The sequence below is a fragment of the Geospiza fortis genome, unplaced genomic scaffold (assembly GCF_000277835.1).
Source record: "Geospiza fortis unplaced genomic scaffold, GeoFor_1.0 scaffold1044, whole genome shotgun sequence".
NCBI lineage: Eukaryota > Metazoa > Chordata > Aves > Passeriformes > Thraupidae > Geospiza > Geospiza fortis.
The window spans coordinates 107,827-127,906 of record NW_005054732.1 but is presented as its reverse complement, the minus strand read 5'-3'; the positions used below and the strand labels follow the sequence as shown (position 1 = coordinate 127,906).

Genomic DNA, 20,080 nt, shown 5'->3' with positions numbered 1-20,080 from the left:
AGCAGGGCCGGGGCGCTGGGCGGCGGGGAGCCGCCATCGGCTGCGCGCACCGTCACCTCGAAGGAGCGCACCTTCTCATAGTCCAGCGGGCGGAGGATATAAACATCCCCGTTATCAGAGTTGACTGACACTTCGGGCTGCTCTTTGCCCTCCTGCCTCACCAGTGCGTAATTCACACGGGCATTTATTCCTGCGTCGGCGTCCGTGGCCTTCATGCTGCCGATGCGGAGCATGGGGCTGTTGTTCTCTGTGACAGACATGGTGTAAACCTCCTGAGTGAACTCTGGGGGGTTGTCGTTCACATCCGAGATCTGCACGAAGATGCTTTCCTGGGAGCTCAGCCGCTTCCTACCCCAGTCCGTGGCTGTGATGGTGATGTTATACTCCGCCGTCCTCTCTCTGTCCAGAGCCGCGTTTGTTCTCAGTTCGTAGTAATTATCAAAAGTGGGGGCGAGACTGAACGGCAAGTCCCCATCGATGGAACACTCCGTCCTGCCGTTGTCCCCGGAGTCCCGGTCCCGCACACTGAACAGAGCCACCACGGTGCGTGGCGGGGCGTCCTCGGGAATGGAGGCGCTGAGGGAGGTGAGCGCTATCTCCGGCGCGTTGTCATTCACGTCCAGAACCTCCACCTGCACTTTGCAATGCCCAGACAGCCCTCCGCCGTCCGTGGCTTTCACCACCATCTTGTGTGATTTTGCTTCTTCAAAATCCAGCTTGCCTGCGACTCGTATTTCACCGGTGGTCCGGTTCAGCTGGAAGAGCTGCCGGGATCGCTCCGATGCCTGGGCAAAGGCATAACGCACTTCCCCGTAGGACCCTTCGTCGGGATCCGCGGCAGCGACTCTGACCACCAGCTGCTCCAGGGGGCTGTTCTCAGCCAGGCGCACCTCGTAGGTCTCCCTTTCGAAGACAGGAATGTTATCATTGGCATCCACAACCACGATCCGGACCTGAGCCGTGCCCGACCTGGGTGGTGACCCTCCGTCGGTGGCGGTCAGAAGTAAATTCAGCTCTCCCTGCTCTTCACGATCGAGCTGACGCTGTAGGACGAGCTCCACGTATTTTACGCCATTTTTTCCTGTTCCCAGAGCGAGGGAGAAATGAGGATTGGGCCCGAGGCTGTAGTTCTGCAAACCGTTAATGCCCACGTCCTTGTCCTGGGCACTTTCCAGGGGGAAACGGGAGCCAGGAGATGCTGTTTCTAGAATTTTTAAAACCATCTCCTTCTCCGGGAACACGGGCGAGTTGTCATTTACGTCACGAACTTCCACCTCCCCTCGGATGAGCTGCAACGGATTTTCAAAGAATATCTTAAAGACGAGCGTGCAGGTATCGCTCTGAGGACAGATCTCCTCTCGGTCCAGCGACTCCTTTGCCGTCAGGACTCCGGTGTTTTGATTGAGTCGGAAAAGCTGCTCGTTCCCCTCGGACACAACGCGGGCTTTGCGAGCCGCAAGCTGGCTCAGAGGAACCCCCAGGTCCTTGGCGATATTGGCGACAAAGGAGTCCCTCTCCATTTCCTCCGGCAGGGAGTAGCGGAGGGTTTCAGCCCCGCTCTGGCACACGCAAACACACAGAATAAACAAGATCACTTGCCTCTTTCTGTCTCCGCTCCGTCTCCCACAGGCCATCGCTCTCCAAAAAAGCCATCCACAGTCCTCGGCGGCTCCCAGCATTTTTTAGTAGCGTCCGAAAAAGAGCGGTGTGGGCCAGCAATCCTGGGGTGAAGGAATCTGGAAGCCCCCGAGTGCTCCGACTCCTTTGCGAGCAGCTCAGCTCAGCTCACACGGCTTTTTGTCTCCCTGTATCTGCAAAGCCGGGGCGGACCGAGGAACGCTCCAGTCCGCGGCCAACATCCCCACCCAGCGTCTGAAGGGGGAATATTTCCTCTCCATCGGGGCAGCGCTGCTGGCTCGGGGTTTGCTGCTTGAACCCGCACTCTTTGTGCCAAAGAGCAGAAAAAAGGTGCGGTGTAAAAGCTCTTCTCTCTCAGAAATGGGATCCCTGCCCACACACAGAGCACTGCGACGACGAACTCTTCATACACAGCTTTGGTTTGTCTTGTGTAGACACGGCAAGTTCCACTGCCACAGAAGATATTTTCCTTCTCTTCTCCACTTGTTAATCAGCACAGGGCGATTAGTAGGTGTGGCGAGTCAGAGAAACTATTGAAAGTAAGAGCTGGTGCCAGAGACCTGGCAAAGAATTGTCCCTAAGTAAAAGTTTCATTATCACCTCAGCTCGCCATCACAGCAGGATGACAAAGCTGTCTTAGGACACGGCATCCTAATGCTGTTCTTTTCTTACCGGGTATCACAACTCGCCCGACTTCTACACTTTCCTATGTGAAAAAGATGCTAAACTTGAAGTCCTGTATCTGCTTAGGGATGTATGGTCAAGAACCGGTTAATACGAAAGGCGAGGAAACAAGCAGGGAGCCCCTAAATTAAACTCCGCGATATACAAATACTAACGAGGAGCTAACGGAGACAATAGCAAAGATAAGGCTCTCATCACACTAATTGATGGGCCATTAAAAGAGTAATTGAAACGGAGACTTCAGAGGTTCGACAAAAACTCTGTAGAAGGTAAAGGAAAAGAAAAAAGTTCTAAGGATTCTCACGGGTTATCAGAAAAAGTGTCGTGGAAGAGAAAGAATTGATTACGAGGTGTTTGAGGGGGGCTCCAGGAATCTGCAAGGCTTATTGTGAGATGATTAGAGGCAGAATCAAACTCGCTAAGAGGGAGATGTCTACAGCAGACCTGATAGGAACAACCGTGGGAAAACGGAGGTGGAGGGGATATCGAGGGGTTCTGAACAGAGTCGGATACTGTGAGGCAGAGTTCGTGCCAGAAACCAGATAAAAAACCTCAGTGTCAGGCAGACATGGCTGGCCCCGAAGACAGATTTACACCTCGACTGCTTCTGCGACGAATGCACGGAGGATGTGCACAGCTGCCTGCGAGCCCAGCTCAAACTTTCTATTACAGAATTAGAAAATGAAAGAGGGAGCAAAATAGCGCTTGCATTATTTACCTGTGTCTGGAGCATTTGTAGCTCGGATTTTACTGTAAAAAAACACTACGCTATTAAAAATTATCCTAATAAAGTATCATAACCCTCTTGGGTTTGGTACCTCTTCTTTAATTTCCTAGATATTTTCCCTTTATTTTTGTTTGCTAAAAGGAGCGATGCTGTCAAACAATACTCAAGAGGTCAAGTCCTAGAAATTCTCTGATGTCTTCATTTGTTTTAAAGTAAAAACTTCGTGTCTGTGTCAGGAGGAGAAAGTAACAATTAGGGTTGTTTCAGGATTCCCAGGATTTCTTTAGCTACTTAAAGATCTTGCACGAACGAAGTAATTTTCGGCGACTTCCTCGTATCACCGCTTGACTTGGACCCGTGATAAGACCTAAACCACTGACATACATCAAAGGGCAGCTCCTCCTTTCTTCCCTTCGAGGCACACGATGATCTCTTGGGCTGCGATCATCATCACCAGCAGAGAAGTCAAAACATAGGCCAAGCGCAGCAGCAGATGTGCTGGGAAAGTGGCTTCTCTCTCTCGCTCTCTTTTTTTTTTTTTTTTTTTTTTTTCACACAAAAATAACTGTGACACCGTAATCCACTTGTTTTGTACCCGTTTTTTCACTTCCGAGGGGGAAATGTGTATTTCCTTCTCCTTATCCTAATCTTTGGCATCACTGCGCAGCAGGGGGAAAGACACAGGCCGAGAAAAGCCTCCACAGACATTTCCTACCCCGAGTGCAGGAGTCCAATTATTGTTGCTGCCATCATTTCAGCAAGGAAATGGTATCCTTCGGCTTCAGGTGTAAGAACAGTGATTCCTAACGGAGCTCTTGGCTGTAATAATATCTTTGCTCATCAGCAGATGCTGCTCTTCCACCCACGTTTATATTCTTTCAGAGTATATGCAGAATTCTTTTGGAGAAATGGAAGAGGGTCGCTCACCGTGCAGCACTAGAGAGACAATGCTGGTGTTTTCCTTTGGGTCACAACAGTGAAATGGATGGGTATTAATAAAAAAAAAAAGTTTGAATACTGCCAGATGGAGGCACACTGTATTTTAGGACAAACGAAGGAACTATGCCATAACAAGAAAGATTTGCATAAATGTGCCAAAGAATTCACTTATCTCCTCGGGCATACCGTGATATTGCAGGCTTCCTCATCTTTTGTTTTACTGATGACATCTTTATCCTCAGAAGAACCAAAAAAACAGTTCTCTTCATTCTGTAATTTAAAACTATGCTAGAAAAGCATTACAGCAGCATATCCTGCTCAGTTCCTGGTGTGGCTCTCTGTTTCAGAACACAGCCGTGCTAAAAGAAAATTCTGCCCGCACTTCTGAAGCCTGAGCAATTTCAATTTCCAAAATCCTTCCTGGTCTTTCATCTGGGAATTCAGATCCGCTGCATGAAATCTCAGCGGTCCCATGCCCGGTTTTGTTGTCCCCTCGGATAAAGGCTCTTTCTCCATCCCTGGAGCCACTGTCCGCTCCCCTCCAGCACACCCTGAGGAGAGGATGGCTCGAGAGGAGCCTGCAGAGCAGAAGAACAGACACTTCCCTGAGTCACAGCGTTTTCCACGCGTGAGTGCAAGGACGGATCAGCACTCCCAACTTCTCCTTCCTGGGCAGCTCCCAGGATGGATTTCTTCTTCCACCTCTGTAACAATCGGGCTGCACCCCGAATTCCAGGCTGCCCCGCGGAACTGGGGCCGGAGCTCTCAGCTGGCTGCAAACGTGACGAAAGCTGGGAGAATCATTCCTAATCTTCCGGCTCTCGGTTGTGTTGTAAACACCACGGGTACGTGTTCTGAGGCTCATTTTCGGAGACACACACCAGCCTCCTCCCTCTGTCTGCGCTCGGTACAGCGAGCGCTTTCCCCGTCAGTCTGTTAAAAGCAAACATTTATTTCTCCCTGCAGTAACTCTGTGCTTACCAACCAACCGACCCTGAGCTACCCCAGACCTCCGGTGAAATCCTCCCAAATCCCGCAGAGATGGCCCTGGGAGGCGATCTCCGTCCTTCACACTCCCTGTTTTTCTTTGTGCTCTCGGCTTTTCCAGGCGCGTCTCGGTGCGGCGATTCCCAGCACATCCTGTGGAAAGGCTTTAAACCAGGGCGTATTCCGGAGCAACCGGGGCGTTTCTGCGGTGTCTCAGCCGGTGCCAGCCCGCAGCATCCCACTGGTGTGACCCTGGTGTCTCACTGGTGTCCCCGCCCCCGCCCCGCAGCACCAACGCGCGCCCAGCGCGGGCCGAGAGCGCCGCTGGGCGGCCAGAGCAGGAACTGCACCGGGGCGTCTGCCCCGAGCCTCGGCTGGAATCTCCTCTCTCGCCTTCCGGCTACTGCAAGGACAAATTCTGAAATGTATTTCCCACCTGGACTCTTTGGCACGTAAATGCGCTCCCTTGGTATTTGTTGAGACGTTTGGTTTGGCATTAATAATCCAGGCAAATGTGAAACTTTCTACACAAACCTTCCCTCAAATGTGCTTAACAAAGACATGGGCTGACATTGCAAACATTGCTCATGTGCTGTGAACTACATTTTCTAGAAAATAAAGACGTTTTCAAGCACAGGCTGTTTGTGGGAGGCTGAGTTTTGAATACATTCTCTTTCAGAAGGAGATCTCTAACTGTTGTCTGTCCTCTCCAAAGGTTAAGAACCAATTCGGTGTTAACAGCTGCATGAACCTCCACTGCCTCTTGGGTCAGCTGCAATAGATTTCCAAAGAATACCTTAAAGATGAGGCTGCAGGTATTGCTCTGTGGCCAGATCTCCCCTTGTTCCAGTGACTTCTTTAAAGTCAGGGCTTCAGTGTTTCTATTGAGGCAGAAATGCAGCTGCTGCTCCTCAGACGCAAAAGAGAACATATTTCTTCCTAGGCATGAGTATTTCCTTCCAAATGACACCAGTTCATGAGTCCATCTGCTTTAAAACCTTCCTGTGTACCTTCCAGCTTCAAAGGATGAAAGAAAATCTCCTGCTTCAAAAGTCTAAGTTCATGTATTTCCTCAGAGACATTCTGCATTCTCCAGTCTCCAAAGACTGTTTTAAATTCTGGACAGAAGATACCTGCCAGATTGACGGAGAGCAGGTTTAGATGAGACATTAACAAGAAATTCCTTACTGTGAGGATGGTGAGGCCCTGAGGTTGCCCAGAGAATCTGTGGTCCCTGGCCAGGTTGGACCTGGGATAGTGGAAGGTGTCCCTGCCCATGGGAAGAGGTTGGAACAAGATGATCTTGAAGGTCCTTTCCAATCCAAACCATTCTGTGATTCTGTGTGTGCTTAGATCTTTTACATCCTTCAAAGGCAACAACTTCTCTCCTCTCTATCCATGACAGTCTCAGTACTTCTCATTTGGAAATCAATCCTCTCAGCTGCAATACTTTTCTATCATGAATGCTTTTTGAGGGCAAATAAGTATTTTCATCTTTGTAAACTTTGTGCTTAGTGGGACCCAAATTTTCCACCTTCAATCTCACTCCTCGGTCAAATAAGCAGAAATTTTCTTCATGAATCCCTAAACCCATGTGGGTTTTTTGTATCCGGAGGTCTCAAATGGTCAACAAATAATATTTCAATTTCTAGAAGCTGTGGGGCAAGTGTCATCTACTAAGAAGACACTTTTTTCCCCCCATGTTCTTCTGTTCAATTTCTTTATGACTCCTTTCACGGTTTCCTGCAGTGGCTGTTTCAATTGACTCAGAGGAGAAATTCAAATGGAAACTCACATGTTCAGCAGTCAAGCAGCACAAGGTTTTCAGGTAATTCAAGTTCACTAGGTAAATAACCTTGGTTTTCTCTGTGCTTTTCACAAAACAACAAAGAACAGGGTGATTTTCTCAGCAATATTTGGAAAGCCTTAAAAAAGGTATTTCAGGGATGGAAGTGCCACACAGGCAATCATGAACAAGGGCGAGAATCCTCAGGCTTGTGGAGAAATCTTTCTATGATTGGCTAGCCAAAGATAAGAATTAGAAGTGTTTGAGCATTATAATAAGAAAGTAAGAACCAGGCAGACTATGTGCTGTCCAGGGCAGAGAAATTGCACATTTTGTCTTAAAAGGACATGTCAGGGAGGAATGGATATGGGAAGAGATTGGCTTTGGACAGGCTAATTTTGGAAATCTGTCTGGTCATCTGAGCGAGAAAACAGGGATTCAGCTGAGAAGCAAATTTGAAAGTGAAGAAGAGAGGGGGAGAGCAGAAGGAGGGGACAGCAGTGGTTAAAGATGCTATGCAAGAGGGACCAAGAGAGGACCAGCAAGAAGCTGTTTGGCTGACAAGGCTGACCAAGCAGGGGAAGGACAAAGAAACAAGGGTAGGATCCATCCTAAGAACAGCTTAGGAAGGGCTGGTTGATGTGACATCTGTAAGAAAGGAATCACGAAAGGCATTAAAGGGAAAGTGGGATCCAATCGACCAAGTAAAAGGGTATTGGGAATTCTGTGGAGAAGCAGAAAGGGCAGCAAATGCAGTTTGAAGTCAAAGCAGATGCATGGATCAGAAAGGAGCCAAAATGGACCAAAAGGAGGAAGAAATAAATGAGTTAGGTAAGAGGAATTAAGTGTATATATGATCCTGTAAGCTTGCACTGGTCTTTCTTCAATTCTCAATGTCTGGCTGAAGACTTAAATTTCCTCACTTCTGCTTTTCTTCTCAGAGTGCCTTTATTTCTGATGGGAGAGCAAAAAAATTATCAGAAGGTAGCAGCAAACAAAAAAGAACCTTTCTATCTCAGCCAGTGTAACAGGAAGTGCCCAGTACCCAACTTTCTGTCTCCTGGTGCCAGGTTTGGCCCTTCTGCAAGCCAGGTTCCAAATCCTGTACCCCTTGGATGGCATGAACATCTGAGATCAGCTCTGGAAACCAGGGCCCAGTGGTACCTGAAGGGAAGGTGAGTGGAGAAGGGATTCAAACACAGCCTGGTCACTGCCTGGGAGGAAAGCAGGAGTTCTGAACTGAGGTTTTCAAAGGATACATGTGTTGGTGTAGTTTTTTTTCCTTTTTCACAAATGGAATGGGACTGGTGGGACACGTTCCTGGAGCTTTATTTCCAGCAGCAGCCTCACTGCATGGCTGAGACTGTAAGAAGATGGCAAAGCTCATGTACAGCCAGCAGCAGCCGAAGATTACAGAGCATTTTAAAAACTTTTTAGCCAATGGCATATTGCTAAAGCTTACAGATGGTTGGTTTAGCCAGTTATTAAAAGCACTCCTACACCTGCTTCACACAAAGCTTGCTTGTCTGCTTTCTATTCACAATACACAATACTCCAGTATTAAGCTTTAAACCTTCTACTACCTTGCTAAGCATATTTTTCTGCAGTCTTAAGGTCTATCTTAGCCAAACCTAAGACTCAAGCTATTGTTCAATGTCCTAGCTTGCTGTACCATTGTAACTTTTCCTGCTTTCAGGTTTTGCAGCTGCAGCTAGCTCTAAATTTTCTCTTCTTTCTGTTTCTAAGGCCTGCTTTCCCAGCTTTCTGAAAATCTTCTTACCTTTACTAATTCCCACAATGTTAGCGTTCAGGAACACACAATCACAGAATGATTCTATGCAGGTGCTTTTATTGAAGAACTCTGGGTGTTCTCGGGGTCTCTGCTGCTCACAGTGACCCCAAGATGTGTTAGAAAGTCTCTTTTCCCAGCCCAGTGCTCAAAGAAGGAGTCAGGACTCTCCAGTTCTTGGTCTCAATGTTGTTTATTGCTCCTTATCTATACAATTTTTTTTTGTCTAGCCGAGGTCTGCTCAGCAAGACAGTCAGAGGCACTCTGCTTGCCCCTGGGGCAATGTTATCTTTTTATACTAAAAACTACCTGTACAATATTTACAATTACTTTCCAATACCTATCACCTGTGTTAGACAGTGAGCTTCTACTCTAAACCAATCTGTAAGTGCCACCATCACAGCAGAAGATGGAGACCAAGAAGAAGAAGAAGAAGAAAGGCTGGACAGGCCCAGATTCCTCCATCTTGCCCCCTGAACCCCCATTCTAAAAACCCCAAAAATCTATTTTTCACCCTGGGATAAATTCACTATCATTCTACTTAAACTGTCGTGGCTTGCAGATCTTCATATAAGGTTGGTAATTTGCTCCATGGGTCATAATCAAAACCACAGGGGCATCCTGGGCTCTGTGCCAGGGTCTCTGAGCCCCCGGACAGGGGTCTGTCAGTCCAGGACAGCCAGAGGGATGTTCTGAATTCTGACAGGTGTCAGAGATACAGACCCAAATCTGACTCCGACATGGGGTCAGGATGAATATGTTTTTATACCCTTTTCACTATATAACTACATATTAATTATTAAACTTATATTGTTCTATTGTATTACATTGATTTCATCCAAGCATGGATTTTGTAATTTCCATCAAACCCCCCAAACATCGTTTCTCATGATTCTTGTTACTATTAAACAATAATTATATCCAATTACCAAAATATCATTGCATATAACAATTATATCATTTATCATAGTCATTAAATGCTTATACAAGTGCAGCCTAACATTTTCCCAGGGCCTACCTGGCCTACCCTTCCTTTCTAACTCGCTTGAATATTCCATTATTTTAGAAACATTTTATCCCTATGCTATCAACAAGACAGAGATCAAGGGAGTGATGGTGTTTGCTCATGGCACAGGTGAACACAGATGTACCAACACAAGGGGCTCACCCCTCAATTCATGTCTAGTGCTTCTGAAGAAACAGGGATCAGTTCAGCAGTTAAATAAGTGGCCAACACAATTTCTAAACCACATCCAGCTCAGTGGCAAGAGCTGTGTAACCCCAGCATAAGGGAAATCTGGTTTATGTTTTACTGAAACAGCAGAGATGTCCTTTTTTGGGAGGATACTTGGGAAAGCAAAGGGGTTTGGGGCCCTCAGTTTAACTTCCTTTGTCCTCAGCTACAGATCACTTTCTGCCACATGATTCCAGCAGCAACTGCAAACCAGGCACTGTGGGGGATCACAGGATGGACCTTGGGCCTCTGACACAGCTAAACCATCCCCCAGAATACAGAGTGACCTCTGTCACCCAGGTCATCCTTCACACAAAGCAGTGAAGTTCAGACTCTTGTTATCCCACTTGTATCTTGTCTTTTATTTTATTTTTAAATATTTTCGTATTTTGACAAAGCTGAGCAGTGAATACCCATCTTTTCTTTTGGATGATCCTTTCACATGTTCAGTGTTTTTGACCAACAGCATGTAGATACTCTGAAAGAAAAGCAACTTCCAGAAAAAAAGAGACTCACAGAAAAGAATACCTCCATTCTGTAGGCAGGAATCCAGAGTTTATTCACTGTTTAGGCAACAGACAGGTACTCATACCTGTATCACATGTTCTAAAGGTGGGGGGAAACACTGGCAAAGACAAACCGAAAACCAATTTCAGGTTTGACAAGTGCACAAACTGTTCCTAGTGAAAAATAAGGTAAACAGATACAAACCCAACACATTTTGCAGGTATCACTGAAAGTGCATTACAGCTAATTTATTTGCCAAAGAGTTTATATCTGGAGAGGTGAAACACAATCCTGACTTCATGATACTCCTACTGCCGTGTTCATACATTTGGAAGGAGGAAAGAAAGTATTTTTATATTAAAACTCCTGTATTGGGCTAATAGAAAACAGCCGGTAGTCCCGGTATATCTGTCATATATAAAATTATTACCACCTTTTTTTGGTCAGGCTTGACCAGATGAGACTTGGACGCTCCTTGGGATCACTTAAATGAGGTTTATTGACCAGCAGCAAGCCGCTCCTTGCCCTGGAAGCAGCAGAGGTGGCGGGGTCCAATCCTGCTGCTGCAATTCGCACATTTTCCCACCAGATAGCAGCCGCCACAAAGGAAAAACCCAGCGGAAAAGATGCAAGTCACGGGGAGGAGCAGCGGGGCTGGACCAGGAACAGCCGGGCTCGGCAGCATCGCGGGGCCGGCTGGGAAGGGACAATCCCCCGAGAGAGGCAGGTCTCTGTATTGTCTATCTATCTAATCTATCTATCTATCTATCTATCTATCTATCTATCTATCTATCTATCTATCTATCTATCTATCTATCTATCTATCTCTATCTATATCTATCTATGATCTATCTGTCATCTCTCTCTCTCTATTTCTCTATCTCTCTATCACTCTATCTCTCATCTATTTTCTTCATTTATAGATCTACCTATCGATTTACCCATCCATTCCTCCATTTATTTATCTACCTACCCATCCATTAATCTGTTATCCACCCACCCATCCAGCAGCATCCTCGTCCGCAGGATCTGGGTTCTGTTCCTGCCCTGGGGAAAGGAGCTCACACTCACATCCAGGGAAACCATTTCAGATCACACTCAGAGCAAGAGGCTGGGGAGAAGGGGGAGATGTGAGGTCGTGAGTGAAGCAGTGAGATTGAGAGGGGGCATCCAGAAAGCTGGGGATGAGCAGGGTTTTGGAGGGGATGTAGGTCATGGAGCAGCCACAGGGATCAGTTTATCCCTTGGGGTCCCCAATGTTGCTTTCTGTCCTTGCCACTGAACAGAAATGAAATTGCAGCAGTATTGAGCAGTGTGCTGGTTTCTCCCAGCACCGGGGCTGCAGGGCAAGTGAGGACAGCAGCCAGCTTAAACCCTGGGAATCTGGGATTGGTGTGGGAGACACCAGCAGCTAAATAATCTCCTAACTTGCTTCCCTGTCAAGCCAGAGTCTCTAATGCAGAAAGTACTTGTACCTTTTAAAACATGCTTAAAGATTTGTGTCCACATTCATTACTACATGCTTGTCTTCTGTTTAATCTTTACAGAAGACAAAGAAAGGGGTCAGAGGCACCCCTTCAGAGAGGCAGTTCTTAGGAATACATGTATATAAAATATTTCTCATCACATGCCTTAGTTTAAAGTAAAATTCCCAGGTTTGTCTGTGGCTGATTTAGTGAATACAAATTTAGTGAATACAAATACGTTTTGAGAAGCAAGCCTATCCTGCACTACTGTAAATGTCCCACTTATACCTTAGGAATTAAAAAATTAGCTTGTCTCCTTCTTCTTCTTCTAAAAGGGATACCTAGAGAAGGTATATATATATATATATATATATATACACACGCATATATATTCTCTGGATATCTGATGACAGGAACTTCAGCACAGGACTGGAGTGATTCTTAGCCCTCCACTCAAAACATGCATTACACTCATTAGCAAGTGGCTGTTAACAACTGAGTAAGTGTCTCTTTTCTTCCTCATTTTTTCTTTCTTCTACCTCATTCTATTTCTTGATGTATTAATCAAGGTAGCTAAAGAAAGAAATACCAAATAAAAAGACCCTAAATCCAGTACAAAGTCATAGGTGATTCTGAGAGAGTTTAAGAATTACTATGGGCTGCCTGGGTGAATAAATCCCTTAAATTGAACTTTTTAATCCCAAACTCAAGTGAGTATTCTTTGGAACATATGGGGGAAAAAAGCTTTGTGCCCAATACACAAACATCTGCCATTCTGAGGGGAAAACTGGGGTACTGAATACAGTGACAGGAACAAACATTCTCTACAGTGTTGCTCACTAGATGGAGTACAAGTTATTTACATTAAAATGCTAAACCAAGTAACTCCCACTTCCTACTAAATGCTCATAAAAAGGCATCACAGAATCTACTTGGCAAAACCTTTAAGATGAACAGAATAAACCTGTGTTCTTGCCTTGTACATAATCTTTACTTATTTATGCACATGGTTCACAAGTAAAACATCAGAAAATCAAGACAGATGTTGAACTGCATAGGTAATTGAGGTCCAGCATCACCAGACACAGCAAAAATTTCCTTAGGAGCAGTCTTGCCTAAAGGTAAACAGCAACAGCAACAGCAACAAATATGATAATACTGTTTTCATTTATGTAGTATGCAGAATGATGGCTCAGAGGCTCAGCAGCTTTGGAACAGTGACACACAGCTGGCTGGAAACACTGCTTCCACAAGGAAACACCAAACTGGTCCAGGATATTGCAAGGGAGAAAAGCAGTGAGGCCTGGTACCAACAATAAGAGGTGAATTAAAGCAGCAGCTCCAATGTGATACAATTGAGAATCATATTTAATTTCAAACCACCAACAACAAAAATCCAGGCTTGTTTGTAGTTGATGAAAGAAGAAATTCTGAGAGATAATCACACAAATCTAGTAATACTGACAGCCTTTGTTCAACAGCTTCTGAATTACACTGCCTTTAAGAATAGATAAATATTTTAGGAAAGAGATACCATCTTCTGAAACACACTCCTGCTTTCTGCTCTTACACAGAAGCCACCCATCTGTTGTCAGCTCAGTAATTTGCAATCTAGTTTAACATTACCACAGTGCACATGCTGTGTATGGCACATGGGAGCAGCCACCTCGATGCTGGACACAAATTTTTGTCAGAGATCCATGACCCCATCCCAGGGGTCAATAGCTGTAAGCACAATCCACTTAAAGAATTCCTGAGTGGAAGATGCATCATGTAATTCAGCCTCCTGCATGCGTTGCAGAGTGTTTGTAAAGCTTCTAAAGCTTTGCAGAGAGCTTTGTATTGGATTAAGATAACGATTAATAATAAAGTTTTGTCCAGCAGAGAGAGCACATTATCAATTCCAGGTAGATAACAGCCAATGAGTCCTCAAGACAATAAGAAGGAAATGCAAGTTATCATCAGAACTGTTTTTTCAAAGGTGAAACAATCAAACTCCTAAAGCTTCCCCTGGAAATAAACTCTTCTGAGCTGACAGCAAATGGCAAAATCAGAAAACCTCCCCCTGAGTGCCCAAGAATAGCACCTAACAAAAGCAACCCCCAAGCTGGTGTAGCCACCAATCCACCTGAATACCCAAATTAAAAAGACTCACTAAGAATGGTCAAATGCATTTCTTTCAAAAGCCAAAGCATTGCTCTAGCAAAAGCTATTCATGCATCATTTGAAGTTTCACATCAAATTAGAGGGAGGGAGAGATGAGAAGAAATCCTTCCTGCTGGACAGACATTTGCACTTGCCTCTGAAATACAAATGTGTGAGACCATACATAGTAAAATGTCTTGGAAAGGGATTCTCCTGTCAGTTAATGCAATGGTGAGAGACACTGAGGACATCTCAGAGGGCTGCAGGTTCTGGTTTCTTGGCCCATGGGAACAAATTCCCAAGTCTATTCTGAAGCTTTATTAATTAACATTGCAAATTTCCCTATATGTACATATACACTCCAATTACATATTCTCGAATCACAGCAGAATATATACAAATAAATATGCATAAGATTTTTCTTACATTCTTGTTCAGAGAAACTGGAAATGGCTGGGTTTTTTTTAACAAGGTGTAAATTTCCTAAATTCTTAGAACCTTTTGGTTTGTTAGGATTTAATAATAAACAAAAAGTAGATAAACTTTTTTGTTACTTGTGTTATCTGAAGGAGTAGAAATGTTAAGACAGTAATAAATTATTTTTAAATGTTACAAAAGCATGTCAGTTTAAACATGATATTTTGGTGGTTGGGCCCAAAATGTTCATCATACTTTGGAAAAATATGCATGAGAATAATAAGAAAGCCATGCTGGCAAAGACTGCATACTTCAGAGGAAAAGCACCTCATCTTGTGGGTTTTTTCCCTTTCTGCTCCATTGAATGTTTATCCATAATTTTTGATTATTCAGGAGGTGGCTGTGTCAGTGCTGAGATCACCCTGACCTTGCCTCTGCTGCTCTTGTCCTGCCAGTGCCTTGGGGATTTCCTGGCTCTTGTCATGGATCCCTACTCAGAGACCCACAAAAAATTTACCATTCCTCTGCTCCTGCCTTTCTACCAGTGCTGGAAGATCCCCTGATCAAGTATTATGGAATTGTATCATTAGAGTCAGATTTCTGAAGCAGATTCTGCATAGAAAACTTCCAGTCTTCTATGGATGTTCCAGTTACTGCTGTGTGTGGTACAGACTGTCACCCAGTACAAAAACAATAATAATTAAACAGATCAGGTTCATTCATCTGTTTATTTATTTATTATTTAGCTGTTTGTTTAGTTATTACCTGGATGCCCCATCCCTGGAAGTGTTTAAGGCCAGGTTGGGTGGAACTCTGAGCAACCGGCTCTGGTGGGAGGTGTCACTGTCCAGGGCAGGGGGCGGAACACGATGATCTTTAAGGTCCCCTCAAACCCAGGCCATTCTGTGATTTCCAAAACACACCTGTGAGACTTGCACACAAAGGCAAATGTCACAAGCAAGGGGAAGGAAATGTTTCAGCCATCAGGAAGCAGAAGAAAACAGGCCAACCCCCAATTCCTACTCTATCATATCTTATTTATTGCTTTGTTTTAGATATTCCTCTCGTTATGTGGCAACAGCTTAAACTCATCACAAGCCTAACGAGGAGAGTGCAGCTTAATGGAAAGCAGATTACTCCAAAGAGATTTGATATCTTTCTCTGACAAGATTAAAAATAGGAATCATAATGGAGACTATATTGTTGATATAATATAATCAGACTTTTTTAGACTTCTGGCTTTGTGCCTCTAACGTTCAGATAAAAAACCTAAAAACAAGAGCATAATGGAAAATCAAAGTGGGACATACTAAATCAAATTGAATGTGTCAAGCTGATAGGCTCACTGCAATTAATGTGAATGCATCAAATAACTGCAATGAGACTTGTAATATCCTATAAATACTGTTCTATTGTATACATATAATCTCATTTTACAATGATACACAGACATAATGATAGTGTAAATATACACTGGTTCCTGGAAAGTTTTCAGATTGCATAAACATTGAGATGTGGTAAATAAGAAAGCCTGTGAGCAGATCACAGAGCTGTGAAGTGTTTGGCATGGCACACCAAGGCATTTTTGATACAATAAATCCCAGTGTTCTTCCTACAGGAACAAAGAATCATGTGCAGAGACCTGGATCTGGACAGGCTGGAAATTTCTGTAGGCAACCTCTTGAACATCACTGAGCTGGATGACAAAATATATGATAACAGAGGAGCACTGAGGAGAAAATGAGCATTTCTTTGTAGCTTTTGTGACTCAGCTTCCATGTGTGCCCTTCAAAACTGTCTCTGGTTCACAGAGGAGCAGTCAGAGCAAAAACTGGTCTGGAAAACAGGACAGAGATCAAAGGAGCTACAGTCTCCAGCTTACCATTGGGAACTTAGAGGTGGTTTGGTCAGAGTCTGATGAACAGAAATCTATCAGATGCCTCTTTAACCCAGCAAAGGCATCTGACACACCCCTGTTATTATCCAGCAGTTCAAAGAAATGGAAACAGGGAATAAATTGTCACTATAGGACATGAAACACAGGCACACCACCGTTCTCAAGGTGAAGGAAGAAAAGGGCAGTTTATTTTCTGACTTCAACATTTATAGATTTCCAAAAGTGACAGCGGATTGGAGGGTGACAGTGACACCTCTCCAATCTCACTGGACAAACCAACCGTCTATCAACTTTCTCCTCCTCCATAAAGGAAGACAAAACAATGGGTTATTTACAGAAAGTGTGTGATAAAGTTCACTACAAGAATGTCAACATCAGAAGGCTTGGAAAACCTTAAAAAACCAGGGTGACAATAAATCACAACTTATAACACCCAAAGGACATGGCAAGGTATATACTATGTCATCTCTCATCTGATCCCTTTAAATCAATAGGTGGGGTCTTTCTAAAGGTGGTTCATGTTCTGTCATGGTCTTGTTGCAGGGAGAAGTGCATGTGAATATGCACAGAGCAGCTTAGATGATCACAAAATACATCCTGTATTTGTGAAATATAAACTTTGGATCTAACGTGCTCCAGGTCAAATATGGCTTCTGTATTTGCCTCTCCATGATTGATTCCCAAATTCCAGATAACTGTTAGCTTTCAAAAATCATCTAATCTACTAATTAACTCTCAGAGTTCCCAGAAAATACATTTTTAAGCAATAGCATAAATCAAATTCAGTTTTTACTCCACTTTGTGCCCCTAGTAGTGATAGAGAACTGGAGATTTTCTCACAAGTTACAGGAACAGCAAAGTTAAAAAAAAGTTCAGATTTCATACATTTGGAAACACACAGAAGTCCCTGTCCTTCTGCCCAAGACATATGTGAGCATCAGATGCTGCTTCCTGGGAATCCATTTCCCACAGGATTCTCTCAAATGACGGAATCTCTGTGTTACCCCCCAGGGACTGCACACATGGGTATTAAGTAGAATAAGCTGCTGTGGTTTTCTTTTTATTCTGTCGTTTTGGAAATATAACTTAACAATTCCAATTATCTTCTGAAATATAGATATAAATACAGCTGATTCTTCAGCTATTGCTTCTGCTATTGATTTTCCCCTTTGAGATCTGCAGAGCCAGTTCTGCTCTGCCTTTCAGTATCACAATTATGAACTGAAGTGTTAATGAAGATGCATCTGCAGTGCCAGATGTTGGCCTCAGCCATGGCTGTAGCCAGCTCCTTGCCTCTCTGCCACTGTATATTCTGAAATTATGATTTTTAAGGAGATGAAAATTGATGGGATGTGTTATATAATACCTTCCTCTGGCACCTGCTCATCAGACAGTGCAAAGAGTCTGACTTTAAACAGGAATGATGTTTTCTGATAAGAAAAAAACATGGTCATTGCTTATATTAGGAACATGCTTGATGTGTTCAGCCAGTAAAAAAAGGATTCTTAAACCCTGCATTTACAGCCTGGAAGAATCCATCTGCCAAACCCTCTGCTGTAAAAGTTCCTCTGTTTCTGAGAAGGCAAAAACACAACACAGTGACTGCTTCACTGTCCCAGCACGGCCTGATAGAATTTAATAACTTAAATTAATTCTTTTTTGCAGCCGAAATGTTCCAGAAGGTGTAAAAGAGCCGGCAATGAAGGTAGCAGAGCTTTGGATATGAAGCTGGAAAGAGAATGTCTGAGGCAGAAACCCTGTTGCAGAAATCCCCAGAGTGGTTCACAAGGAGAATGTGAGGCAAAACCAGCATCCCTCGGGAAACACTTCCTTGCATAAAGCTTTTGATGTCACGTTTATTGGGCTAAAAGGCACTCTGAGATGTGAAAACTCAGAAGGGGGGAAATATCTCCATAAATATAGACACACTTCAAATGTTGTTAGTTAGTACTTGGAATTTCAGCTGTTTGTCCAAATTCTGTGTTTGTACCTATCTAGGTCTATAAGGCATGAGTTCCAGGATGTGATTTTTGGGTAAATTCTTCTACCATAACATAACTACCCCTGCAAATAATTATTGTTTTTTTCTAGTCCAAAGGAAATGCAGATTATTAAGCCATTTTTCAGTGTAATATAAAATTAATATAATTGATATTTTTAGTTAGGGCAACACAATTATTTATTGAGCCAGCTTTGTAAATATCGATTTTGAGAAGCATTTTTGATTATCTCTGAAACAATACATGAACATTACATAATATAATAATGTAATATAATTATATGATCTGCTTATCTCTGAAATATCCTGAAAAGCAGCATCTCCTCTGGGCTGTCAGCATGGTTTTAGCTGGTGTAATCTGAGGTAAAAGGCAAAGTACTCTGCAAGTCACTTGTGCACTTAGGCAATTTTTTTACATCACTGCTTGCTGTTTTGTTTGGGTATTTCTTTAAACCATCTACTCTAAATTAAAAATACAAGGAGTTCAAATACACTCCTGCATCTCTGTACTCTGGTACAATGATTTTCCAGAAAGCTTCCTATTTTCTAAACAGCAGTCATGAAGCTTTTGTTACACTTTTAATTAACTCCAGTTCTCAGGTCCATGTGCAATTCCAGCTGATTTGTATTCTCTCTGTTTCTCTAATATCCGGGTGGCCACATCACACAGGAGAGCTCAAATGCAACATGTTCATAAACTAAGCCAGACCAAAGAAATATTATCAGCTGATGAAAGTCTTGAAGGAAATTAAATGTGAGGCAAGAGAGTTTAAAATGTTTAGCTTAGGGAGAAAGAGATGAGAAAGTGTGATAAAAGTCTACAAAAATCAAAAGTGTGCCAAGACTGAAGCAAGAAGCAGCAAAGGCACAGGGGCACAGAACGAAGCATGTGCACAGACTTAGAGGAAAATGTAAACTGAATGCTAAGGAGCTGTTGGGGTTTATTTACATACAGATCCCTGCAAGTCCAAACACTATCTCCATATAAAAGCACATTCTAAAATCGATTATAGCATTTTTTGGTGAATATTATGGAGTGAAATAGAAACCATGAAAGAAAATAATCAATCTTCTTGACCCACTTGATCATTTGCCTTCTAATACCTTTTCTCCAGCTAGAAAAAATTAAAATTTACAGGGAAGCACCTGAAATTTAAGAGGAATTGCTGCAATTACTGGAACAAGCATACTTAATATTGAAATTCTAGGCTTAAATTTATCCAGCTATACAAAGAGAAGGAAAGGTATGAATAAAAATGATGAAATTTTATCTCTGCCTTATAGCTATGCCTTGTATATGTATCTCTAATGAAATGATCAGCATAATGCAGAGGAAGTTTATGTGCTCACCTTGTTTTTATCACCAGCAAGCCCATAATAGGTCTGAACAACTTTGTTTTTGACCAGGTTGCATAAGGTTTTGACAAAGAGCACACGGCCTGTGACAGCTCAGAAATAATCAAGATATCAGCAAAACTGGCAGCAGCAATTCAGCCACGTGAGAAACAAGAACACCCATGGGAATGACTGAAGAAATGGAGCCATTAAAACAAGCCACTTTTCCCAGGAACAGCTGGTATTATTTTAGAAAACAAAACTTGCTGAAGGGAACTGGAATCTTGCCAGATCTGGTACTTAAAAAGAAAGGCAAAAAGAAGATAATAAAGGAAAAAAATTAGAGCATTTGAAGATTAGCAACTGTGCAAAAGGAGAAAACCTCCTTTGCAGCATCCTGAGGCAAGCACCAAGAAATGGGCCAATATTAGCATATGCATTCAGCACACTTCTGGAAGCAAGGACGTGTTTAGAAAGATTCATGTGCAATACCTGTCTTTTGTACCAAGGAAAATACAAGACTAGAAAAA

At 43.4% G+C, this 20,080-nt stretch overlaps 1 protein-coding gene across 1 annotated transcript in view; it reads right to left on the bottom strand.

Moving 5' to 3' along the window:
* LOC102043607 (protocadherin Fat 4-like) overlaps positions 1-1,859 on the bottom strand; it is a 12,988-nt gene extending 11,129 nt beyond the window's left edge. Inside the window, 3 exon segments of the mRNA XM_031065303.1 lie at positions 9-1,684; positions 1,687-1,783; positions 1,785-1,859. Coding sequence (XP_030921163.1) covers positions 9-1,684; positions 1,687-1,783; positions 1,785-1,859 — 1,848 coding nt within the window.
* Between the last annotated feature and the right edge of the window lie 18,221 nt (positions 1,860-20,080).